The 26,280-nt window shown below is 43.5% G+C and overlaps 1 protein-coding gene across 2 annotated transcripts; it reads right to left on the reverse strand.

Annotated features, from left to right (window-relative positions):
* Positions 1-2,224: 2,224 nt before the first annotated feature.
* On the reverse strand, positions 2,225-25,886 carry LOC147455844 (UDP-glucose:p-hydroxymandelonitrile O-glucosyltransferase-like). 2 transcript variants are annotated; one of them, XM_086514495.1, is made up of 4 exons: positions 25,483-25,886; positions 25,357-25,382; positions 25,086-25,263; positions 2,225-3,410 (listed from the first exon to the last, which is right to left on the reverse strand). In XM_086514495.1, exons 1-4 carry the CDS (start codon positions 25,637-25,639, stop codon positions 2,527-2,529), a joined length of 1,245 nt encoding a protein of 414 aa, XP_086370621.1. In that variant the 5' UTR covers positions 25,640-25,886; the 3' UTR covers positions 2,225-2,526. The 2 variants fall into 2 exon arrangements, with proteins under 2 accessions (XP_086370621.1, XP_086370620.1); XM_086514494.1 differs by having other exon boundaries at positions 25,086-25,881.
* Between the last annotated feature and the right edge of the window lie 394 nt (positions 25,887-26,280).

The raw sequence follows: 26,280 nt of genomic DNA on the forward strand, positions 1-26,280 counted from the left end.
AATGTTTTTTCCATGTTGTTTGTTGTTGAGAACAAACTAAATAGGAAAAAATACCAACTTTTGGCATATATGATGCAGCATGTCCCTTTTGCAAAGGACATTTGGAACATTGTGCACGGTTATGATGTAAGACTGGGTTTTTGAGGATACAAGTTCTATGGATGATGGTGTAAACTGTAAAGTTTTGTGTTGTTTTACCTATTGTTGAGGATGCACATTTGAATGTTAGAGATGTGCATGCTCATGCATTGATTGTACTTTTTGTTTAGTGTTCCATTACTCAACACATTCGTTCAACACAAAGAGCAAAATAGGCATGGGATAGGCTAGCTTCTTTGTATGCCGGTACAAATATGGCAAAAGTTACTTACCTATGTAAGGAGCTAATGCCCAAGGTTATGCATGAAGAGTACTGTAAGCGCCCTCCATGGGAGTTGGGGGGGGGGGGTATACATATTTAAAGAATTCAATGCATTTCTTGCTAGTCATGCGATAAAACAACAATGTATATTTCCATATATCCCTCAACAAAATGGCATTGTGGAGAGAAAAAATATGCCACTTATGAAGATGGCACGATGTGTAGTAAGAGTCAAGCTTTGCCACATGTGTTTTGGCTTGATTCTATTATGTGTGTTGCATGTGTATTAAATAGGTGTTCCACTAAAGCATTGCAATCTGTCACTCCTTGCGAGGTTGGCATGGCAAGAAGCCACTCATACATTATTTTGAGTGAATTTGGTTGCTTGGCTTATGCTTTAGTACCTGAGCAACATTTCCAACATCTCCTTATTAATAATTGTACATTGACATTTTTTTATGGCCGAACATTTGATTTTTGAATATTTTGTATTGTTATTTAATCTCTTGTTTAATAAAATTATACTTGTATGGTTTATTTAGTGAAGGGATCTTAAAAATACACAGACACTCCCTCTCCACCACTTATATATTCAGAAGTTGTTCAAAGTTTGGGCTCATGGAGGGAGGCAAAGGTACCACTTTTACCAAGGTTCATATAGGTGGTGTATAAACCACTCCTAGGAGAGTGGAAGTCCTCTTATCTCTAAGGCAATAAACGGATAGCTACTATAGCATACACAAGTGGCACAATCAATCCTTGGCAAGCGTAGTTTCATCAATTTGCATACCTAACCCTTGTTTCAATACTATGCATACGGTATGTATCATGCATATTTTATTAATCAATTCATCATCTCACACATGAAATCTGTAAAATTACAAAAAGGTAGCATGCTAGAGCCATATTTTATTCTTTTAAGCTCTTTCTTATAGTTTAAGAGCATGATTGGAGAGATATCATTTTCATGTATGTAGTTACACGAAGTTTTATCTTTGACCAACAATGCTAGAAATGAAATACGGTTTTATAAACTTAAAGCCCCCTATCGAGTTTGACACTCTCAATATCATACCCTAGTTCTGAGTACTCGGCTTTTGATCAAACCATGCTTTCTTACCTCAAATTTTCAGCCTGACCGTTGCCTTTACTCTCAATTGAGACCCTCATTCCACAATCCTCAACCACAAATTGATCACAAACATAGAGCACATAGTACGTTCATTCTCTATAGATCATGTTTGACCTTCAAGAATGATAATCCTCTCTCTCTCTCTCTCTCTCTCTCTCTCTCTCCATTTTCAATTATAAGCATGCAAGTTTGAGAGATGCACTTTTGCATTCTAATCCCATACTCATGGAGTTCCACCCATGTTGGCTACCCTTAAAGCACACTGACACAGTGCCATCAAGCACATGGAGCCATCATGCACATTTTTGTTCGATCTTTAACAAATAAGACGTGCATCTGCTTTTATAAGGTTGGTTGCTTTACCTACGATCTGACATGATCGAGGTGGTGTGCTAGAGTGCATTTGTACTTGTCCTAATGTCTTGACAGAGAGTAAAGAAACCAAGTTTGTCAAAACCCCAGCTATGAGCTTGGTGATGGGCAAGTAGCAACACCTCGTAGGTGTTCATGATTGATACTACCACATTGCTTAAATTGTGAGGGAGAGAGCAAAGTGTGTTGCTACAACATTCCCTACATGGAGCTTCACCATACTCTCTACCACATGTGGTGAAGCTAAGAGCTTCAGAATTTGTCATCCATGCCCAAGTGGACGGGATTGGCAACCAAGGTTCATTCCCGAACCCTCTCATAGTACATGATAGGCTTACCTCTTCTCATGACCACTTGAATGCCTTGATAAGCCTCACATTTTCATTATGTATGTCTTTGTAAGCAACACATTCCCTGATTCTTCATATATTTTTGTATTAATATTATCTATAGTAGAACGAAGACAACACTTAGAGATATTTGTTTTGTGTGTGTGGGGGGGGGGGGAGTTACAAATTCGAGCCTTCATGTTCATGTAGACGATTGTCTCTCGAGACTTGTCGGAGCGTATTTTTCCGAAATTGTGGGAACCTAATTGAATGCCTCACATTTTCCTGTCTTCATGACCCGTTGAATGCCCTTCACAAAGTAAACATTTGCACTATGAAGGGGCTCCATGTAGGAGGTGCGTTAATGAGATCAAGTTGCTATGAGAAGTCCCACCCTCCCTGGCTGCCCGTCTTGCAATTTCCTTCACATGAGCGGCAGCATTTCTGTAGGTGGGCTTCATGACCTCCTCCAATGCCTCCTCAACGGCCTCTTTGGTAAAGCTGCCATCCACCTGCCTCTTCAACTCCACCCCCATCTTCCAATGCTCCACTATCCTCCTCGCATTGGACCTCTGCTCCATCCCCAACGGGCATGCCACCATCGGTACCCCGTCCCACATGCTCTCCAAGGTTGAATTCCATCCACAGTGCGAGAAAAACGCACTGATTGCGCCATGCCGCAGCACCTCCTCCTGCGGCACCCATGGCAAGATCATGCCACAGCCTCTAACTGCTTCTGGGAGAGCATGCAAGACCTCATCTCGTCTCATAACCCATAGAAACGGCCGCCCCGACGCTTGAAGCCCGTGGCCTAACGCAAGGGCTTCTTTGGGGTTCAGATGAGAGACCGTGCCCAAGGCCACATATATGACGGATGAGGCAGCCTGCATCTCAAGCCATCGGAGAGATTCATGGTTGGTTCTCTGAGGCACAGAGTGGCAAAGAAGGGGTCCAACCGCCTTAACTGCAAAGCCTTGAGTCTGCAGGGCATCAAACACTTGACTTTCCAGCTCATAAACAGAATGCAGGAGGATAGGGGTTGCTGTCCCCTTCTTATACTCAAAAGCTGCTGCCAAAAACTGTAGGCAAGGATCGGATAGTGTTTCCGCTTGTGCGAACTCGCCGGGAAGGTCTGTGACAGGAAAGGGAGGTACACCCGGAATGCACTCAATTAGAGGTGCATCCAGCATCCATTTCTTTCCCTGCACCCAACAATCTGCATTCATCAACAGAAAAAACCATGAGATGTGCATTCGAGTGCATTATCCCATCATCTGCTCATGAATTTGTGAGGTCCTCGTTACTCAAATTTTTGCCCAATTTTGGACTCTCCATGTAGAGTATCCTGTTTGATGTATTCTATGAATGAAATGAGCCACCATTAGACTTCTAGGCCAAAAGACATCATTCAAGGGTCCCAATTAATTTTTAATCTTCAAAAACTGCGACCCTTCATTTACCAGGTCCTTAAAACTTGAACAAGCATGTTTAAGCATAGGAATACCTCACTAAGCGCTTTGCAATCAAAAATTAGTGAGAAAAACCAGTTCAAGACACCTACATAATTTTGACGACACCAGTCACGACTTACAAGAGACACAAAGATTGACACAAATACCTGTTTCCTAACAATATTTTACATGCATATTTTCATGAAAACATGCCATTGATAGAAAATAAGCTTAAAATAAAAGTTTACCTTGTTCTTGCTGATTCTGCCCCAAGGTAAACTATGCTTAGCCTATTACTCGAATTTAATTAACGTTGTTTGTTCACAGAGCACACAATCAATGGAGATGGAGACTGAAAGCTGCTACTTCTTCCTTAGAAAACATAAGTGGGAAATACAACATAATAAGAGAGCTTGCAGGATAATTGGCCATCACTCTTAGTAGGTAGATCAAGTCAGTGAAGTCTAGTTGTAGTACCATTGGTGATAATCCTCGTTCCTCTATCTCGTGCCAAGATCCTTTGTGTTGAGCTCGATATCTAAACATCTACTGTAGCAAATGTTTTTTTAAGCTCAATATCTCAGCATCTATTGTAGTAAATGTTTTGTCAAGCTCAAAGGAAAGCGATAACGCATCAACAAGTATACTCCTATCACAAACACATTGCGTTTCTAAGCCATTGTTGAAAAATCCACAAACCCTACAAGATAGATTTGGAAATGGTTTTGAAATTGTTCATGCCTTCTAGATAGTCTGCTCCCCTCCCTTAAAGGTAAGAGGGTTTATATATGGATCAATGTAAGCTCTAGCTCCATCTTAAGGCTTTCTAGGCGTTGCAATTAACAAGTCTAAGCATTTTTTCATGTCTTCTAAGAACTCTTAAGCTACAAAGACTTTAGTCCTACTACATTAGAAGGCTCTAGGATTGTCCCTCTGCATATAACATAAATGGCCTAATCATGTGGAAGAGTGCTTATCATCACATGCTAAGTCTACAATTGGTAAGTTCTCTTCCAAATCGATGTATCAATTACTTTCATATGCAGCTCTCTACATACCCCTTAGGATAACCCGCTCAGTTTGACTATCACAGATGTTGGACATTTTGTAGCAAAGTGTTTTATATCTTCCAAACACGACTCTCAAAATTTGACTATTCAATCACCTATTCCTTCTAACATAATGGTTGCTACAAATTCACGAGTTAGTCTGGGCTTTCAACAAAAATGTAGTCGATTAAGGAATCTTACGATGTCCTTCTACATTTCATATCAAAGGCGTATCTTTTACCAAGACGTTGACGAATCAATATCTTGCACTTGCTATTAAGAATATTATAGCCTCTAGAGACGGATACTGTACACTTGTAAATAGTTGTTGTCTATGAGATTGTTCTGCTTAAATCGTTCTTGGCCTGAATCTCTTTCTCAAAGGTTTCCCATAGAGTTGAGATATATGTTTCTTAGTGAAATAAATTGAGCAAAATCCAACTCATTACTCATAGGCATCCTACTAAGAGAATCTAGTACCCCCCCCCCCTCTGCAATACCTAAACACACCTAGTTGCAGTCTTGTAAGAGCTTGGCCGACCTTGCCTTTTGTGCTCTTAAAGTTGTCTACATAGGATGCTTTCTTTCCATAATGTAGGCACCATACAATTCATTTTTTTGGTGTATGGAAATTGCATACAACCCTGTCATAAGAGTGTGTAAAAGTGATAGAACCACAAAAGGTCTATTAGGATGAGAAAGCTATAGTAGCTATAAAAATTAGAGTTGTAATAGCTATGGCTATTGCTACTGAACTCATGTGATCCTCACATATATTGTAGGTTGACACCCTTAAAGTTTGTTGGTCCAGACTCCAATCCTCATCCTCCTCACATTTAGCAGGTTGATTGTTTCATTGCATATAACCTGCTTATCAAGGGAGAAATCCAAGGGTGATACAACACATATGGAGCTTCGCGCAACAGCTACTTCATCATACTTCATTTCACAAGCTTGATGAATTCATTGATAATGAGCTTGATACTGAATCAATACAACGTCTCAGCCTTGTCATTTAAGAATCCACATTGATCTTTAGAATTTGTTACTCAGTTTTATAATTAATGAGGTATTAGAGCTACACTCTGGGTGGGTTCTTATTTTGGTGCCGTAAATTATGGAGCCTAGACATATTCCTTGATTTCCATTGCTAGATTACTAGTGTTAACTTCGATTTGAGTTTTTATAATCGACTGCTGCAAGATATGCATCTACTCTAAGTGTCTGGACATGCATGGTCTGCGAATAGACTCACAAAAGTGCCAAAACACTTCCTAATCTAGGCTGACTGAACTGAACTGAACCCATGTCATGAAGTAGCTTGTCCACGTACACATAGGGTTAGATGTGCACGTGACATGATTGCACAAATCTCTACAATGCAATGGACTTGCCTACGATATAGACGACGATGAGGACGACGACAAGACAGTCTGAAATCTGAAAACGCTAAGGCTAAAATCTGCAAATCTTGTATCTACTGAATTCTGACTCTATGTTGGTGACGACGACGATGACATGATGCGACGATGACGCGCTGAAAACGCGGATGCTGAAATCTATGAAAAGTGTGTTGAATCTGCAAACTTTGGCTGATTTGACCATGCGGTGAGGATCTGCTGCGGGAAGGTGAGATCTCCGAGGTTCGGGACTTGCGGTACGGAATCTAGATGCTGAAAACTGAAATTGCTGATGCAAATCTTGTATTATGTCGCCGGGAATCTGCAAACGCTGAGGGAAGTCTGCAAATGCAAAAACGCTGGGCTGATTTGAGGTTTGATGCAAAAACGCTATGGATCCTGCTGTATCCTGCTGGGCCAGGCTGATCTGCAAATGCAAAACGCTGGTTTTGACAGCTGTAAAAACCCTGATTCATCTACTACAAAAACGTTGGTTTGACTACTCCGGGCTGCTCCAAAACGTTGTGAAGGGCCGCTGAAAAACGTTGGGTTCATCTGCTGGGAAACGCCAGGTCTAGCTGCTGAAAAATGCCAGGTTGTGGAGGTTCTTGCTTGAGAAGGGAGGTTGGAAAGCCTACTGCAACTATTTGCATGTGCTCTTCTTTCTTCTTCTGCTTCCACTAAGTGACTGCCAGTTTCCTTATATATTAACTTAGCAAATTTGCCCTACACAGTTTCCCAACAAAGTCACTTATTTATAATAAGTGAAAAATGGCTAAAATAGTGAAAATAGGTCTGTGCACTGTAAAATGCTCCTGATGGGTTCTGATGGTAATCTGATGATCATGTTGTGTGCAACCAGAGGATATGCATCTACTCTAAGTGCCTGGGCATACACGGTCTGCGAACAGACTCACAAAAGTGCCAGAATACTTCCTAAGCTAGGCTAACTAAACCCTTGTCATGAAGTTGAACCCTTGTCATAAAGTAGCTTGTCCACGTACATATAGGGTTAGCTGTGTCACGTGACATCCCCTCCGTTTTAAAGTGAGGTACTGATACCGAACTGTATGGCATCGAGGGAGATCACCAACAGCGTCCGGAATCTTGGAAAGGACTCTTTGCCGGCCCACTCTGATGCGTGGGTCATGCAATACTTGAACTTCATTAAGGTCTGCAACGCTTGCTTCTTTGGCCCGCGCCGAAAGGGACACAAAGTCATCTGTGGCTCCTTTAATGCTTCAACTTCGTCTATAGTCATGCGTCTACCTTCTTCAAGAATCTCCGAGGATGAAAATTCCTGAAACCACTTCCAACACAAAAACATGAACATACCCATTCCATGTAAAGTGACGGGAAAAATTCTAGTCTTCTTTAAAGACTGTGCATGCAATGTAGATGAACAAATACACAGAGTGCCAAACCGCTCATCAATCACACGCAAACAACGAGGTTGAATCTTGACTTTCTAATCTAAATCAATCAACTGTGGCAAATCACAATGGAAATGCCAATGCTTGATGCTCAATCCTTCTCTTAGGTGCAGCGGAATGAATGTTTGCGCTTTGCTCAAGATGAGTGCTCCGAACTGTGCTCAAGGTTCCTTTTGTTCTTATGGAAGGTAGAGCCTTCCGTTCTTAATGAGAGAATGCTATGATCACAAACAAAGTGAATGGACACTGTGCGTGCAAGCGTATGAGACTGAGAGATACAGAGAGAAGAGAAATACGACACCAGAGACGTTGTAAAACCCTCCTCCGAAGGCCCCACTCTCGTCGGCGAGAGTGGTCTACTTATGATTGCACAAACTGGTACAATGGGCATGCATGTGACTGATGCAAGTCTAGGCTATGTCGGCGATGACGACGAGGATGACGACACCGGTCTAAGGGCTGAAATCTGCAAGTGAGTATCTACTGTCCAAAAACGCTATGGGCTGAAATCTGCGACTAGTCCAAAAACGCTGATTCTGGGACTGTTTCTGTAGGTCTTTGATGCTGAAAATCTGCAGGTTTAGGGCTGAAAACTGAGGTTCTTAAGGGCTGAAAACTGCTGCATGCTGAGGTCATACCTGCTGAAAACGCTAGGCCAAAACTAATGTCAAAAACGCTAGGTTGCTGAGCTTTGCAAAAAAGCTAGCTGATGGGATCTGTGGCGATGGTATCCTGATGAAAAAACGCCAGGCTGTGGTAGGCTAGGATGATGATGCCTTGTTGAGAAATCGCTAAGGGATGCTAATGAAGGAAATGCTATGTCACGTGACACATCCAACCCTAAGTGTCCGTGGACAAGCTACAGCATGATCAAGGTTCAGTTCAGTCCAGTCAGTCTAGATTTAGAAGTGATCTGGCACTTTAGTGAGTCTATTCGTAGACCGTGCATGGCCAGTCACTTAGTGTAGATGCATATCCTCTGGTTGCGCACAGCATGATCATAAGCATTCCTATCAGAATCCATCACAATCCTTCAGGGGAATTTTCCAATGCATTTAGCCTATTTTCCCTATTTTTGACATTTTTCACTTATTATTTTTAAGTGACTTTTCTTGGAAAGTAGGTAGTGCAATTTTGCTAAGTTTGTATATAAGCAAACTAGAGCTAGCACTATTTGGCAGAAGAGGCAACAAGAGCCAAGCTCAACAGGCAACTTCTCAACAAGACCCCTGGGTGGATTTCCTCCAAGCAAGAAGCAAGAACCTCCCCTAGCGTTTTTGAAGGAGCATCAGCCTGGCGTTTTGCATCAGCAACATCGCCACAGTACCCCCTTGCCTAGCGTTTGCATCAACAAGGATCGCCAGTAGAGACCAGCATACCTTGCGTTTTTGTTTCCCATCAGCCTAGCGTTTTTTACAGTCTGCAGCCCTAGCGTTTTGACATTCCTAGCGTTTGCAGATTCCAACCTTTACAAGTTCAGCCCTAGCGATTTGCAGTAGTAGAAGACCATCAAGTTCAGCCCTAAAAGAGTAGCAGTTTTCAGCCTTGAAGAACCTCAGTTTTCAGCCCTAAACCTGTAGATTTTCAGCGTCAAAGACCCACAAAAACAGTCCCCAAAAATCAGCGTTTTGGACTAGTTGCAGATTTCAACCCATAGCGTTTTTGGATAGCAGTAGAAAGATTGCAGATTTCAGCCCTTTGGTCGGTCTCGTCGTCATCGCCAACATAGCCTAGACTTGAATCAGTCCCATGCATTCCATTTGTACCAGATTGTGCAATCATAAGTAGACCACTCTCGCCGACGAGAGTGGGGCCTTCGGAAGAGGGTTTTACAACGTCTCTGGTGTCGTATTTCTCTTCTCTCTCTATCTCTCAGTCTCATACACTTGCACGCCCAGTGTCCATTCACTTTGTTTGTGATCATAGCATTCTCTCATTAAGAACGGAGAGCTCTCCCTTCCATAAGAACAAAAGGAACCTTGAGCACACTTCGGAGCACTCATCTTGAGCAAAGCGCAAACATTCATTCCGCTGCACCTAACATTGGTATCAGAGCTTTGGCAGTGTTCTGTATCACTCGAGGAAAGAACCACAAGAATCACAAGAATTTTTTTTGCTTGTTGCGGTCGCACGAACCCAAGTTCGCTTGGGCGTGTCGATTCCTAATCGTGTTTTGAAGAGTGACAAGAATCCCAAGAAAGAAGGGCTTGTCCAGCCTCCCCTTGTGTCACTTTTCACTCGTTGAGAGCGGACCGTGCACTTAGCGGCTGGCCAATCAACGTGAGGTGGGAAAAAGCAACCTTGGTGTGAGCGCAAGGCTGCCAAGGGGTGCGCCCGCAGAAGGAGTAGAACTCGGGTGAAGAGAAGATCCTTCTCAAACGCAGTTTGCAAGCAAAAGAAAACCTCAAGAACCTCAAGAACCAAGACCCCCAAGAACCCAAGTTCCTCATGAACTTAAGCACTCAAGACACAAGAAACCCACAAGAACCCACGACTTCAGTGGATGGTCATCACTCGAAGCGGAATAGCTACCTCGCTTGGAGGTGATGAGCATGAGAGAGGCGAAGAATTTTCCCCACCAGGAGGTTTTTCCGACCCTCCCCCTTTCTCATCTACAACACGGATTGCACTAACTCCTATGAAGGAGTTGCCGCAGTTAATTATGGACATGAAGTTAGACCACGAAGAAAGAAGGGCAGCCAAAGATCGTGACTACGAAGAAAGAATGGCAGCCATAGATCGTGAATACGATGCAAGAATGGAAGCCATAGAGTGTCAGTACGACTTGGAAGAAAAAGAAAGTCAAGCCAAATTTGATCGCGAGAACAAAGCAAAACAAGCAGAATTTGATCACGAGAACAAAGCCATCAAAGAAAAGAGCGACCAACACATGAAAGAGTTCTTGCAACTCTTTTCTCAAGTTCACGCACAGATGCAAGAGATTCGGGAAAAGGAGACTCTCTCAGTCTCTTCTTCTCCACAGTATGATACACAGGATTTGCATGATCAAGATGTGATTTCTCACAAGCATGATGATTTGCATGATCAAGATGTGATTTCTCACAAGCATGATGAGTTGCATGAAATTGACGTGATTGTTCACAAAGATGATGTGTTAGTGGATGCTTTTTCTAGCAAAGCTAACATCGTTGCAGATTCGATCAATCACGAAGAATCGATCTTGACTTTCGAGTTGAGGTCCACGGAACCCCCACACGAAGATTCGATAGATTCCGAAGAACCGATCTTGGCTCTCGAGCCTAGGTCCAAAGAACCCTTACAGGAAGAATTATGTGTTCGCATGATTGATACGCACGCATTGTTCGAGTGTTTCATTCATGAGCGTTTCCTGTATTTTAGTCAGCGTCTTTATGTGATCCCTTTTACTAGGCATGTAATATTGTACGTTGAGCACGTTTCACTCATGAATGAGCACGAATGTATGCGGATTGTTCATGAAAAGCTGAAAAGTATGTATGTAAGGAAGTCACATTCCATGTCTCTTTCTTGGCATGACACATTCGTAGAACGAGCACATGAAAGTATGAGCACCAAGCATGGGCATTTCTGTTGTGAATTGCCACAGTTGATTGCTCTAGATCATAAGAGAAAGATTCAATCTCATTGTTTGCGTGTGTGTGGTGAACGGCTTGGCACTCCGTCTCTTTGTTCATCTACATTGCATCCACAGTCTTTGAGGAAGACAAGATTTTTTCCACTCACTTTACATGGAATAGGTATGTTCATGGTTTCGTGTTGGAAATGGTTTCAGGAATTTTCAGCCATGGAGATTCTTGAAGAAGAAAGAAGCATGACTCTCGACGAAGTTGAAGCATTGAAGGAGCCACAAAAGACTGTGTCACTTTCGGCGCGACCCAAAGAAGCAAGCGTTGCAGACCTTTATGAAGTTCAAGTACCGCACGACCGACACATCAGAGTGGGCCGGCGAAGAGTCCCTTCCAGGATTCCGGATGCTATTGGCGATATCCCTCGAAGCCATACAGTTCGGTACCAGTACCTCACTTTGAAAAGGAGGGGATGTCACGTGACACATCCAACCCTATGTGTCCGTGGACAAGCTACAGCATGATCAAGGTTCAGTTCAGTCCAATCAATCTAGATTTAGAAGTGATCTGGCACTTTAGTGAGTCTATTCGTAGACCGTGCATGGCCACTCACTTAATGTAGATGCATATCCTCTGGTTACACACAGCATGATCATAAGCATTCCCATCAGAATCCATCACAATCCTTCAGGGGAATTTTCCTGTGCATTTAGCCTATTTTCCCTATTTTTGACATTTTTCACTTATTATTTTTAAGTGACTTTTCTTGGAAAGTAGGTAGTGCAATTTTGCTAAGTTTGTATATAAGCAAACTAGAGCTAGCACTATTTGGCAGAAAAGGCAACAGGAGCCAAGCTCAACAAGCAACGTCTCAACAAGACCCCTTGGTGGATTTCCTCCAAGCAAGAAGCAAGAACCTCCCCTAGCATTTTTGAAGTAGCATCAGCGTGGCATTTTGCATCAGCAACATCGCCACAGTACCCCCTTGCCTAGTGTTTGCATCAGCAAGGATCGCCAGCAGAGACAAGCATACCTTGCGTTTTTGTTCCCCATCAACCTAGCGTTTTTTACAGTCTGCAGCCCTAGCGTTTTGACATTCCTAGCGTTTGCAAATTCCAGCCTTTGCAAGTTCAGCCCTATCGATTTGCAGCAGTAGAAGACCATCAATTCAGCCCTAAAAGAGTAGCACATTCAGCCCGGAAAGACCAGCAGTTTTCAGCCTTGAAGAACCTCAGTTTTCAGCCCTAAACCTGCAGATTTTCAGCGTCAAAGACCCACAGAAACAATCCCCCAAAATCAGCGTTTTGGACTAGTCACAGATTTCAGCCCATAGCGTTTTTGGACAACAGTAGAAAGATTGCAGATTTCAGCCCTTAGGTCGGTCTCGTCGTCACCGTCGTCATCGTTGACATAGCCTAGACTTGCATCAGTCCCATGCATTCCATTTGTACCAGATTGTGCAATCATAAGTAGACCACTCCCGCCGTCGAGAGTGGGGCCTTCGGAGGAGGGTTTTACGTCTCTGGTGTCGTATTTCTCTTCTCTCTCTATCTCTCAGTCTCATACACTTGCACGCCCAGTGTCCATTCACTTTGTTTGTGATCATAGCATTCTCTCATTAAGATCGGAAGGCTCTCCCTTACATAAGAACAAAAGGAACCTTGAGCACAGTTCGGAGCACTCATCTTGACCAAAGCGCAAACATTCATTCGGCTGCACCTAACACGCTAGGTGAGGGCTGGTCTTTGCTTGGAGGATATCCATCAAGTTCTTGCTTGAGAAGTTGCCTGCTGAGCTTGATTCCTATTGCCTCTTCTCCAATTAGTGCTAGTCTAGGTTTGCTTATATACAAACTTACTCAATTTGCCCTACCTACTTTCCAACAAAAGTCACTTAAACAAGTATCAACTAAACCATCATCATTGTGAACAATCACATCTTTATCATGCAATTCATCATGCTTGTGAACAATCACATCTTTATCCTGTAATTCATCATGCTTGTGAATAATCACATCTTGATTATGCAAATCATGTGTGTCGTGCTTTGGAGAAGAAGAGACTAAGAGAGTCTCCTTCTCCTGATTCTTTTCAATCTGCGTCTACGCATTAGAAAATAGTAGGACCAACTCTTGCAGGTGTTGGTCCCTCTGCGCTTCACGCTCTAACTCCAAGGCTACCCTTTGTCTTCGGCCGCCAAGCGCGCTTGCTCACACTCGCGCTCCAAGGCTAACCGTCTCTCTTCGCGCTCGCGATCCAATTCAGCTTTTCTTTCTTCGGCCGCCAAGCGTGCCTACTCGCGCTCACGCTCCAAGGCTACCATTCTTTCTTCGTGTTCACGATCAAATGCTATCTTTCTTTCTTTGTGTTCACGATCAAATGCTGCCTTTCTTTCTTCGCGCTCGCGCTCCAAGGCGGCGCGTTGCACTTCTCGTTGTATCTTCCCGTCCATCATCATCTTGCCCAAAGCCTCCATAGGATTTGGTGCAATCCTTGGCGTAGATGGGGAAGGGGGAGGGTCGGAAAAACCTCCTGATGGGGAAAATTCTTCTTCGCCACTTCCATGCGAAGTATCCATTCCGCTTCGGGTGATAACCATACACTGAAGTCTTGGGTTCTTAAGTTCACGAAGAACTTGGGTTCTTGTGGTTCTTGGGTTCTTGGGTTCTTGAGGGTCTTGAGTTCTTGAGGATCTTGAGTCCTTGAGGTTCTTGAGGTTCTTCTTTAGCTTGCAATCTGTGTTAGAGAAGGATCTTCTCTTACCCGCGGGCGCACCCCTTTGCGGCCTTGCGCTCAAACCAAGGTTTCTTTTTCCCACCTCACGTCGATTGGCCGGCCGCTAAGTGCACGGTCCGCTCTCAATGAGTAAAAAGAGAAACAAGCGGAGGCTGGACAAGTCCTTCTTTCTTGGGTTTCCTGTCACTCTTCAAAAACACGATTAGAAACGCCCGAAGCTTTGATACCAAGAAAGGTGCAGCGGAAGTGAATATTGAACTTTGCTCAAGTGAGTGCTCCGAACTGTGCTCAAGGGTTCCTTTTTCTTACGAAAGGGGGAGCCTTCCATTCCTTTAGTGAGAGAGTGCAAATGATCACAAACAAAGTGGATAAACACTGTGAATGAAGGTGCTGAGACTGAGAGATAGAGAGAGAAGAATAAGACACCATAATGTTGTCAAACCCTCCTCCGAAGGCCCCACTCTATGGCAAGAGCGGTCTACTATTGATTACACAAATCTCTACAATGCAACGGACTTGCCGACGATGAGACAGGCTGAAATCTGAAAACACTAAGGCTAAAATCTGCAAAAATCTTGTATCTGCTGAATTTTGACTCTATGTTGGTGACGACAGCGATGACGACGATGCGACGACGACGCGCTGATAACGCAGACGCTGAAATCTGCGAATAGCGGGCTGAACCTGCAAACTTTGGCTGATCTAACCGTGCAGCGAGGCTCTGCTGCAAGAAGGTGAGATCTGCAAGGTTGGGGACTTGCGGTATGGAGTCTAGATGCTAAAAACTGAAAACATTGATGCAAATCTTGTGTTCTGTCGCCGGGAATCTGCAAACGCTGAGACAAGTCTGCAAATGCAAAAACGCCGGGCTGACTTGAGGTCTGATGCAAAAACGCTATGGATCCTGCTGTGTCCTGATGTCGCCAAGCTGATCTGCAAATGCAAAACGTTGGTTTTGACTGCTGTAAAAACGTTGATTCATCTGCTACAAAAACGCTGGTTTGACTGCTCCAAAACGTTGTGAAGGGCTACAGAAAAACGTTGGGTTCATCTACTGGGAAACGCTAGGTCTAGCTACTGAAAAACACCAAGTTGTGGAGGTTCTTGCTTGAGAAGGGAGGTTGGAGAGCCTGCTGCAAGTGTTTGTATGTGCTCTCCTTTCTTCTTCTGCTTCCACTAAGTGACTGTCAGTTTCCTTATATATTAACTTAGCAAATTTGCCCTACCCAGTTTCCCAACAAAGTCACTTATTTATAATAAGTGAAAAATGGCTAAAATAGGGAAAATAGGTCTGTGCATTGTAAAAATGCTCCTCATGGGTTCTGATGGTAATCTGATGATCATGTTGTGTGTAACCAGAGGATATGCATCTACTCTAAGTGCCTAGGCATGCACGGTCTGCGAACAGACTCACAAAAGTGCCAGAACACTTCTTAAGCTACGCTAACTGAACCCTTGTCATGAAGTAACTTGTCTACGTACACATAGGGTTAGATGTGTCACGTGACACTTCTTCTCCTCACCAAGTTGGGTGAGGCATAATTGTTGGATGTTGCGTTGGCAGATGCCGATGTAGTCGCAGAAGTAGAAGTGACCGTAGTCGCTGAAGACGTAGTGGCCCCCTGCTGGGACTGTTGTTGTCCTTTCTGCTTCAAAGTCGACATGTCGCGTGCTCAATAAGAAGTCCCAGAGGTAGATCGATAAGATCGCAAGTCACCAATGAAGGTACCATCTCCAACGTTGTGGCAGTCCAAAATAACCGCCCAGACAACCACTGGATGGTGTCTTGACGAGCAAGGGAATGATCAACCGCACAAAGGGTAAAAAATTCAGCATGCTGTCCGCCTTAAAAACGTTGCAAAGGGTACTGAAAACACTGCTGTAATAGAGATTTCAGCATGCATGTATGCCACCGATCGGTACAGGAGCGTCACAGAGTGTCAAAGGAGGGGGTTCTCGCACTTCTCAATTGTCGAGGGGCCGAAAACAGAGGAAAAACAGCAAGTAATCAATGCCAAAATATTGCCGATTGGATGTAGATACCTGACGATGTCATGGATCTGCACGTGCCAGGCGGTAGAGGGGTCTCCCATACAAGTCTTGGCCGCTCCTTATCATGCAAGAGGCTTAGCATTTGCTGAAAACGCAACAACCTCAGAAAACGCAGCAAGGGAAAAAATGCAGATCTGGTGTAAAAACGAAAGCCTATCTTGACTCCGATCTGCTGCGGTTTGATGCAGGGAAGGAGCACCAAGGGAGAGAGGAGGAGATCGTAGCCTGTATCTGCAAAAACACAAGGCTGGTCCCAAAAACGTTGGCTTGGATCTGCAAAAACGCTAGGTAGCGTTTTGCAGTTTTTGTCGCGATAGAAAAACCGACAGAAGTGCTAGCGCTAGGCAATGAAGGGGAGATCGTTGAAGATGCTCCGTGTTCTGGCAATTGATACCATGTAAGAGTGAGCAGCAGAGAGGGTGTGAGCCCACGTCGAAAACACTGGGGAGAGAGAGAGAGAGAGAGAACACAAGTGCTCTGCAAATGATGCTCTCAATACACAATCTAAATGACTACAAGACCCTAAGCATTCTATTTATAGAATCTTAGGTTGAGGTAGGGCAAAATGTTTAACTAGTGCAAAAAAAAAAAAAAAAAAACCAAAAATGGCTAAAAATGTGTGCACCCAGCCACGTTAAAAAAATGACCAGCCGGACACGTGCTAAAGTGTCTGCCCACGCAATCTACATGATGTGCGATGGGTGGCAAACCCGGGACAATTACTAGCCGTACAAAATGGCGAAGCAACGATGGTGTAACTCTAACAAGTACCTCATGCTTGGAGCAATTGTGGAGTACCTTTAGCCACATTGCTTCCAAGAAGAGGAATCAGCTTGGAGTGGAGAAGGCAAATGATCTTGTCTTTGTCAGTGAAAATTTAAAAATGCTTTGCAAGAGTGCAGGTAAACAGGTAGAGTTTTTTACACAGTGGGAGATGGAGCAAGAGGCTCCTCATGCAGGTGGAGATACAGAGGCACCGACATCAGGTACTTCATCCATGGTTGAGGTCGAGCCGGGCCTAGAGCTTGATGATGAGGAATGGGAGGACGTACATGACGTACAACCTACTACTACGAATTGGGAGACTTCTCAGGCTAGTGCTCTTGAGTCTTGAGTCGAGAATTAGACTTTAGAACTTCCATAATCCATTATCCTTACCTTTTTGTATTGTGGCTTGCCCTCTCTGTAGCATCTTTATGCCATATGGTATTTGTCACCTTTGGTCTTTTTGTATTGTGGTTTGCCCCCTTATAGTCTCATTATGCCATATGGTTATGTCACCTTTGATTTTTTTGTAGCGCCTTGGCGGGCCTTGTTAGCCAAAACTAAGCGAAAAGTGTATTCTGCTCAATGTTATGCCTCAACTTTCAAGTCTTATCTCTAACTTCTACTCTTGCAATTATTTGAGAGCTTTAATCTGTAAATGCATGTGTTAGTGTATGGGCATTGTGTCGGTTGTGTATATACCATGTCCGCGGCGCCGCACACCATGATCAAGTCATAATAAGGTTGAATGTTCTTCAAATCGTATTTTTTGTGGGTATTAGAGTCAAAGGACTCTAGTATTACTTGTATTCAAACACATAATGCTAAAAATTGCATTATTTGGTTGTTTTTTAAGCCTCCCGTTCCGGACCCGTTCCCGTTTTCCCATTCCGCAAGGAGGCCCGTCGTCGTTCTCGTTCCGCGTTCCGGGTAACTATGCCAGTCATGTTGATTGTTCAAATACAATAACTGGAATTATGGCGTCTCCTATTGTATGGGGTCTAACTCTGGTGTTGAAAGTGGGTCTTGCAAGGCCGGTGCGAGAAGTGGGAGCTTTGTTGCGGAAACCAAGGCGAGAACCCGAAACTCTGGTTCAGGTTCATATACCAGTTCTAGAAGAGGCCCAAGCCCCAAAAAAAGTTTTATTTCCCGCGTACAGAAAGTGCACAAAAGCCAGCGCTGGAGGGTTTAAGTTATATGAGCTTTGCGCTACCTCGTAAAAACATTAGCGAAGGGGAATTTCAGCACAGGGAATCCAGCAAAAAGGTCTTCAGCCAACGCTGAATTCAGCCAGATCATGAAAGGGAGCACAAAGGGGCGGGCTGTCTGGGGAAGGGGTACGAGCGAGGGCCACCTAGATAGGTGCGAGCAAGAGAGAGACACTCAGCAATTGAAGGGGCAGCCATGGCTGCATGTGAAGGGGCATGTCGCCTTGGGAAGAGGTACGAGCATGGGAAAGGTTGCCTGGAGGAGTACGAGCAAGGGGTAACTTCTGCCAGGTCAATGCACACGGGTGCGAAGGGGTGCAATCCGATGAAGGGGTACGTAGGGTTCCCGAGTACGCTACACACACACACACACCTCTCTTCTGTCTTTTATTTTATTGAACTGAAGTAATAAAAATCAAGTTACATCATGTGTTTGTGTGTGTGTGTGTGTGTGTGTGTGTGTGTGTGTGTGTGTGTGTGTGTGTGTACACCACCGTTCCTCTGCTTCCATGCAACGTCGGAAGGGAGGCTAGAGTCTAGTAGCGAGGGTGAGAGGCTCACAACCTTCGGGTAACTTGAAAAAAAATTGCTTTGATATCACTGTAAGGATTCTAGTTAATAATCCTTAATTAAGTACTTGAATTCATGATTAAGACTTAAGAAACTTAAACTTGTCTCAGAGATAAGACTTAGAAGTCTCTGTGTTTGATTGATTGAAACTATGATACAAAGGCGTTCTTATATAGAAACTAAAGAGCCACGATGAAAATACATGACCATAGGTCAAGAGACATGACTCTAGGCCAATAGTCGTGTCCCGTTGCTGTAGAGTCGTGACCTTTCGACGTAAAGGTGCAGCCATTCGCTGAAGAGGCATGTCTATTCGCCGAACAAGTGCGACTCTTGGGAGAAGAGACACATCCTTTTGAAAACAGGGGTCTTTGATATGGTACGTCTTCGTATTTGCAAAAGAATCAAGTGAAGAAGGTAATACAAAGACAAAGAATATGTCATAATCGTGACAATTGCCACCACCTTCCCCACCTCCACCCACCTCCCCCACCTCCACCCAGATACAATGGTTTGAGTCAGCATGGTTTCCCCTATTATTATCCACATCCTGGGGTTGCACCAAATCAACCAAAAGATTTGAAGGATGGGAAAACTATAGTCAAATTTTTCACTCTCTCAAGTGAAAGATAGGAAGAAAGCCTTGCAAATTCTACAACAATTTGACAACATCTATGCCTTGGGAAAATACATAGAAGAATCAAATATCTCTCGAGCCGCAAGATAATGCTATGTAATGGTGGAGTTCAATTGCTACACAACCGCATGCTCCAAGGACTTGGCAGGCTTTCAAGACTATTATTGCACAAAGCTACATGACCTTCTTGTTCGAGGTATAGATTCTGTTAGAATGGGGCAATTTGAAAATACTTGCCACAAAAACCATGGAAGACCACAACCAAAGGTTCCTTGAAGTTTACCTTCCAATGTCTTTCTTCAAGCCGATTCCCTTGGAGGACCAATGCAAGCCTATACAATTGGATTGACATCTCCATTATAGGAATATTGTCGCTATAAACAAGTATCTACTATGCAAGAACTCATGGACCATGCTATGGTTGGTTACAAACTTATGAAAGGAAAATTAGAATTTGTTACGGAAGCGCAACCGACCAACACTCACAATCCTCGACCCCAACAACCCACTTCTAGGGATTTTGGTAATCTAATATTTGTCTCATTGGCCACATTGGCCTTCATACCATTAGGCACATCTTTGCGTGTGTGCACTCCCTTCAAACATACATACATATATACATACACATATCCATTTGCATTTTAGTCGATCATGAGGGCGAGAGAGAGAGAGAGAGAGAGAGGGGGGGATAAGGTCTAAGCTACACCTTGATAGACCACTTTTGGCGTGTACGAAGTAGCATGTATATGCATGGGCATATGTATAAAGAGATGTAATTACACGCATTTGGGAGATTTGCAAAATCGTTTCAAGTTTCAAAAAAAGATGCAGCGTGTACACATTGTGAATAGTCAGGTTTGCGTGCCGGTAGTCGAGCACACGTACATGCCTAGATAGGATATCAAGGCCTTGGATATGGTTCCACGTGGCTTCTTTTTGTTCTAGAGAATGTGTTTAAGCTTTCTAGAATGTAAATAATGCAAGTGGGAGGTCTGGGCACCCTCGACCGGCACGGGAAGTTTGGCACATGCGGTAATTGTCTATTTGCAATGCCTGATCTGCGGTGATGTGTGCACCGCCCTAGAAGTGGTCAAAAATGGTATGTGAACATGTGGCAATAAGATTTGGGTATCAAGGACCAAGCCTACAAAATTTGGTGAATTTTGGAGTCCGTTCGATATTTTTCCCGTGAAAAATGTCCGTTGGGGGGTCAAAACAGGCCAAACTCAGCCCAAAAAGGCCAAAATGGCCAAAAATGGTGTGAAAATGCTTTAAACTGCCACATCACTCACGGTGTTGTGATGGTTCCAGCTGAAGGAGAATTTTTGAAGCCAACACTCAGCACTTTCACCTCTCTGTGTGAGGGAGAAAGCAGGGTTTCTACAAGTGGTCTAGTGCAATCCCGTCGCATTCGCGTCCTGTTTTCAAGTTTGTGGAGGAGTGAATGAGAGCTTTTTCCATTCACTTCTGCAGTTGGGAGATTCTATAGAAGTTTTGAGGTTTCCATGGATATGTGTGTGCAAGGAATTGAGGGAAGAAGGTGAGGCTTTCTGCAAGACTATGTGACCTTGTATCGGTGCCATTAGGATTAGGGCTACTCCTGAGAGGGCACTTCGTAAGGAGGTGATGAAGCTTTTGGAAGCAGATTTCATCTTTTGAGTGGAGGAGTCTGAATGGGTCTCTCCAGTAGTTATTGTGCCCAAGAAGAACGGAAGATTTAGGATATGTGTTGATTTCAAACCTTTGAATGCTGCCACAAAAAGGAATCATTATCTACTACCCTTCCTGGTGGACAAAATCCTCAATCACATTGCAAGTCATGAACGCTACTTAATCATGGATGGATTTTCTGCCTACTTTCAAATCTTAATAGCGATTGAAGATCGATTGAAAACGACCTTGGATAAATAGAGTGTTTGGTACCTACATGGGTAATTTCATTCAAGTTTTCATGGATGCATTGGATGTTATAGCTCCAAGGTCACACCTTTGGAGAAGCTGAGGTTGAGTTTTGAAAGGCTTCAACAAGAGGGTGGGCAACTCAACCCAAAGAAGTGTAAGTTTGCTCATGCCAAAGTCCATTTGCTAGGACATGTGCTTTCCCAAAATGGAATAGAAGCCGACCCAGAGAAAGTTAAGGATTTATTGCTTATAAATCCGTCCAGCAACACAAAGGATTTGGCATCGTATGTGCATTAAGCTCAGGTACCTGTCACGTGAATCCTCTCCAGAAATTTACTCAACCCGTTCAAGGGTTTGAGTGGAATAAAGACATGCAACAGGTTTTTGATAGTATCAAGGAGGTATTGGGTGCTTTACCACAGTGAGTCCTGACTTGCAATCGATTTTCTATGTATCTATTAGTATGGGGTCAGTAGCTTTTGGGTCGGTGCTCTTACAAAAGCAGGGAAGGAACTTCAAGCCAGTCTATTTTGAGAGCAAGATGAAGAATGTAAGCGAGTTCTCCTACACAAAAATGGAACAATGGGTCTTCGCCTTGGTTCTTGCTTGTCGCAGATTCAAAACATATTTGTTGCCCCAAAAGTTCTATGTGCTCACAACATCAAACCTTTTGCCGGATGTAGTACAACATTTGAAGCCTAGCAAGCGTATCTTAAAGTGGACTTTGGAGCTTTAAGAGTATGAGTTTGAGTTTAAAGTGGATCATTCCGTTAAAGCTCACCTGGTGGACATAGTGGTACACAAGGGAGGGGAGCTGCCGTCTTACCCAGGAATTGATAAGGATGATCATTAAGAGGAAGGGGATATTATTAAGAGGAAGGGGATATTACAGATGCGTATACGATGATGTTCGATGTTGCATACAAGAAAGTTCTTCAAAAGGCAAGTGGTAGGATAATCATTAAGAACCCAAAAGGCGATGTAATATTTTCTAGAGCTTACAATCTTGATGAAGCTGATAGGAACAATGAGGCCGAGTACCTAACGCTTTTCCTTGGGTTGAAGCAGTGTGTTGAGTTTGGATTGAAGAGGGTCATTGCAAAGGGGGATGCGTTGCTAGTTATGAATCAGTTGCTTGGTTTGTGGAATGTTAAGAAAGACAATTTGAAGAAGTGGTTCTATGGCATCAAAAAGCTTTTGCATGAGTTTGAGAAGAAACAGTTTAAGCATGTTCCTCGTGAGCAGAATAAAGAAGCTGATGAGTTGGCTAGGGATAAGTTGGATGCCTTGGTAGCTCTTTTAAAGGTCAAGGAAGCCTTGTATGCAGGAAGGGAATCATTGCAAGATGTAGCAGTATTTCTTGGTAAAGGGCAATGTCCAAAGGGCATGTCAAAGATTCGACGTAAGAGAATAGTTGCAAAAGCAAGAAACTACCCATTGATAGGTGAGGATCTCATGTTTTATGCCAGAGATAGCATACTGAGGAAAGTTCCGTACAAAGAAGAAATAGGCTTGATTTTGAAGCGCTGCCATGAAGAGACAAGCCATCAAGGTAAGGATCAAGTTGTTTTTCGTATTTTGAGAGCGGGTTATTGTTGGCCCTCTATGATGAGAGATGCTTATTTTTTGTGCAAGTCATGCCATGAATGTCAAGTGTTTGCAAACCGAAAGCTTTACTGAGCCTCAAAAAGATTAATGTCTTTTGATGCATTTGCAAAATGGAGAGTGGATGCTGTAAGTCCAATGTGAAGGACCAACGATGGCAAAAAGTATATCCTTGTAGCTGCGGACTATTTGACAAAGTGAGTGGAAGCAAGAGCTATAAAAGATGTAACAACAGGAAGAGTGGCCTCTTTTTTGTATGAACAGGTGTATTGCAAGTTTGGAGCTCCTATGGTTATCATTTCTGATCATGGACCGGGGTTTAGGGGAAAACTTGTTGTTGCTCTTATGGAAAAATTGAAAATTCTGCATAGACATTCTTCTCCTTACTATCCACAATGCAACGGGCTGGTTGAAAATTGCAAAGGTCAAATTGTGAAGATGCTATCAAAGTATGCTAGAGAGCATCCTACAGAGTGGGACTTGGACTTGGAAAAGTGTTTGTGGGTTTATAGAACCGCGTATAGAGTGTCTACACAGTTTACACCATATGAGCTTGTTTATGGAAAGGAAGCTCTAATGCCCATCCAGATACAATTGGATGCCTTGAAGTTATTGTGCAGAATGCAAGGTGCGTATGAAGACAAGTTGCAAGAAAGAATTCTTGCTCTAGAGTTGTTGCAAATGAATAGAGAGAAAGCCAGTGACTATTATCTCCAGCAAGCAGAGACAAGGATGGAGAAAATGTACAAGAGGCTGCCAAAGAAAGAGATTAAAGAGGAAGTCCTGGTGATGAAGTACGATTCTTGCTTGGATTTCACCTTTCAGAAGAAGTTGCGGGACAAATGGTTGGGTCCATACAGAGCATGTATTTTCTAATGGCACATATGAGTTGGAAAAATTGTCTAGTGAAAGCTTGCGCTACAAAATAAATGGTTAAAGATTGAAGAAATATTTTGCAAGGGATGCGGTTCCAGATGCAAATAGTCTCTTGGTTGAGTATAGATGCTCTATTTATAAAGTGGGCGATGATGATAGACCGCTTTTGGTGTGTACAAAGTAGCATGTATATGCATGGGTATATGTATAAAGAGATGTAAATACATACATTTGGGAGATTTGCAAAGTGGTTTCAAGTTTTAAAAAAAGATGCAGCGTGTACACATTGTGAATAGTCAGGTTTGTGCGCCGGTAGCCGAGCACACGTACATGCCTAGATAGGTTATCAGGGCTTTGGATATGGTTCCAGGTGGTTTCTTTTTGTTCTAGGGAATGTGTCTAAGCTTTCTAGAATGTAAATATTGCAAGTGGGAGGTTTGGGCACCCTTGACCCGCCCGGGAAGTTTGGCATATGCGGTAATTGTCTATTTGCAGTGTCTGATCTGCGGTGATGCGTGCACCGCCCTAAAAGTGGTCAACAATGGTATGTGAGCATGTGGCAATGACATTTGGGTATCAAGGACCAAGCCTACAAATTTTGGTGAATTTTGGAGTCCATTTGATATTTTTCCCACAAAAGATGGCCACTGGGGATCAAAACTGGCCAAAATTGAGCCCAAAAAGATCAAAAAATGGTCAAAAATGGTCTGAAAATGCTATAAATTACCACATCACTCACGATGCCGTGATGGTTCCAGCTAAAGGAAAATTTTTGAAGCCAATACTCAGCACCTCTCTGTGTGTGGGAGAAAGCAAGGTTCCTATAAGTGGTCTAGTGCAGTCCCTTCTCGTCGCATTGCATCCTGTTTTCGAGTGTGTGGAGAAGTGAATAAGAGCTTTTTCCCTTCAATTTTGCACTTGGAGAGTCTATGGAAGTTCTAAGGTTTTCATGGATGTGTATGTGCGAGGAATTGAGGGAAGAAGATGCGGCTTTCTGCAAGACTATGTGGCTCTGTATCGGTGCCATTAGGGTTGGCGCTACTCCAAAGAGTCCAACAGAGTGGAGTTTGGTGAAGGTTTTGCAATGGTTTGAGAGAGGCTTTTTGTAGTTTTTGAATTCTTGATGGTTTTCCTTGTATATTTTGGTCACCATCAAATGTGATTTCAAGTGTTGATCGACTCGACTCACCTTGTAGTGTTTGCGAGCAGGCAACGGCCTGTAGGTCAATGTGTTTGGAGTTTGAATGGAGATTGTGGAGAGAATTTTCATTGAGCTCTTGAGTGGTGGTGTGTGTGGGGTGGAATTTAAGTAAATTCCTTATGTTGTGTTGAGTTGTCTAGGTGTGTGAGTGTTAGTGTGAATGTGCGCACGGCGTCTTTTGCTCCATCAACGAAAATGAAACTAATTGAAGAAAACACTGGCAAGAGAACACTATACTCGAACTCCAGGAATCCCTACACAACTAAATACCTATGCTCAACTTGACAAAATTAGAAGAGTCCAATTCAAGCAAAGTCCAATGATTAATACCAAGCTTCTGGCCAAACAGAAGGTACCCTCACCTTGATGCCTTTCTTTTCTAATGGACCAACCTTAGAACAAACCAAAACCAAAGGATAGAAGAAATTTAGCAGCACTCACCCGTCTTGACAGGCACGTGACCATAGGAAATGAGCAGAGAAAGATGGGCGCTCATGGAAAAGGACGCAGCGGTGGAGGTCCAGAAGGGAATATGAAGCAGTGCAGCGGCATCGGCAAGCTCTTTTGTCCAAGGGGCAACACAATCGGCAACGATGCAGGAGACACGAAGGGGTAAAGTCTGCATACTTAGGCGGTACAAGATGAGATTGACAGAGCTCTTGAAAATGGGGATGGAGATGAGCAGGAGCTCTGCCGTGAGAGCGCAATCTACCTCGAGGGGAAGCCCATCCTCTGCCACTACGAATTGTAATCTTGATTTAGTACTGGCATCGGTGAGCAGATCAATGCCGTGCTTGCAGGCTAATGCATGAAAGCGTGCCGGGTAGACGAAGGTCACCTTCACTCCCATGGCTGCCATTGCCTGCGCAAGTCTTAGCATGCCCTTGATGTGGCCCTCTGCTTGAAATGGTACTGCCAAAACATGCCCCTCCTGCTCCTGCTCCTGCTCCTTCTTCATCATCTTCTACTGCGCGGGTTCTCAATTTCTCGTCCATACTGCTGCCATGCCTCTCTCAAATAAGCTCCCTCAACTCCTCTCTCTCTCTCTCTCTCTCTCTCTCTCTCAGGCTGTGTACACCCTCGCCTGCCCGCCGTAGCTTTTGGAACATCCAGCCAATGAGAGTCTGAGAGATTGAGAAATTCTACTTGCGCATTCAGACTGCGCACGGCACATTGCCTTCATGGCAGGCTGGATATACAACTTAAAAGCTAATAGCCAATGAACGTGCACGCCATTGCTACATGCCTAGGTTCAGTATAATCCCACCTACAAATCGTGAGAATCACCTCTAAATTTTACATTTAAAGGTGAGAAAACCTACAAAATTTAGAGAAATTTAGTGTAATTTCATGTTAAAAACTTCAAGCTTAGTAAATTTACCACTGAAAGATGTCAACGCATGCCCGGTCTGTAAAGAAAGGTGGACAGCAAGTCTTGGCCGGTCAACGGCAAGCCAACGAGCAGAAGCATTTTGCATTATCATTTACATTTCTCGCTTCAAGTTTTGGCACTCTATTTTGTTGCCTTCGACTCTTTACAGTTACTGCATCCTCCTCCAACACTTCCTCTCTTCATCTACACTCCAGCAGCTCATCAACTCGTAAGGTAAGACAGAGTCCTCTTCTTGCAGTTATT

This window comes from Adiantum capillus-veneris, chromosome 6 (assembly GCF_014529385.1).
Source record: "Adiantum capillus-veneris isolate H3 chromosome 6, ASM1452938v2, whole genome shotgun sequence".
In the NCBI taxonomy this organism is placed as follows: Eukaryota; Viridiplantae; Streptophyta; class Polypodiopsida; order Polypodiales; family Pteridaceae; genus Adiantum; species Adiantum capillus-veneris.

Excerpts from the sequence above, each read along its gene's own strand:
- LOC147455844 (XM_086514494.1), bottom strand. The coding sequence starts at position 25,605 with ATGATGAAGAAGGAGCAGGAGCAGGAGCAGGAGGGGCATGTTTTGGCA. Across the intron at positions 3,411-25,085 it reads TCACGTGCCTGTCAAGACGG|ATTGTTGGGTGCAGGGAAAG; the intron begins GTGAGTGCTGCT and ends TGATGAATGCAG.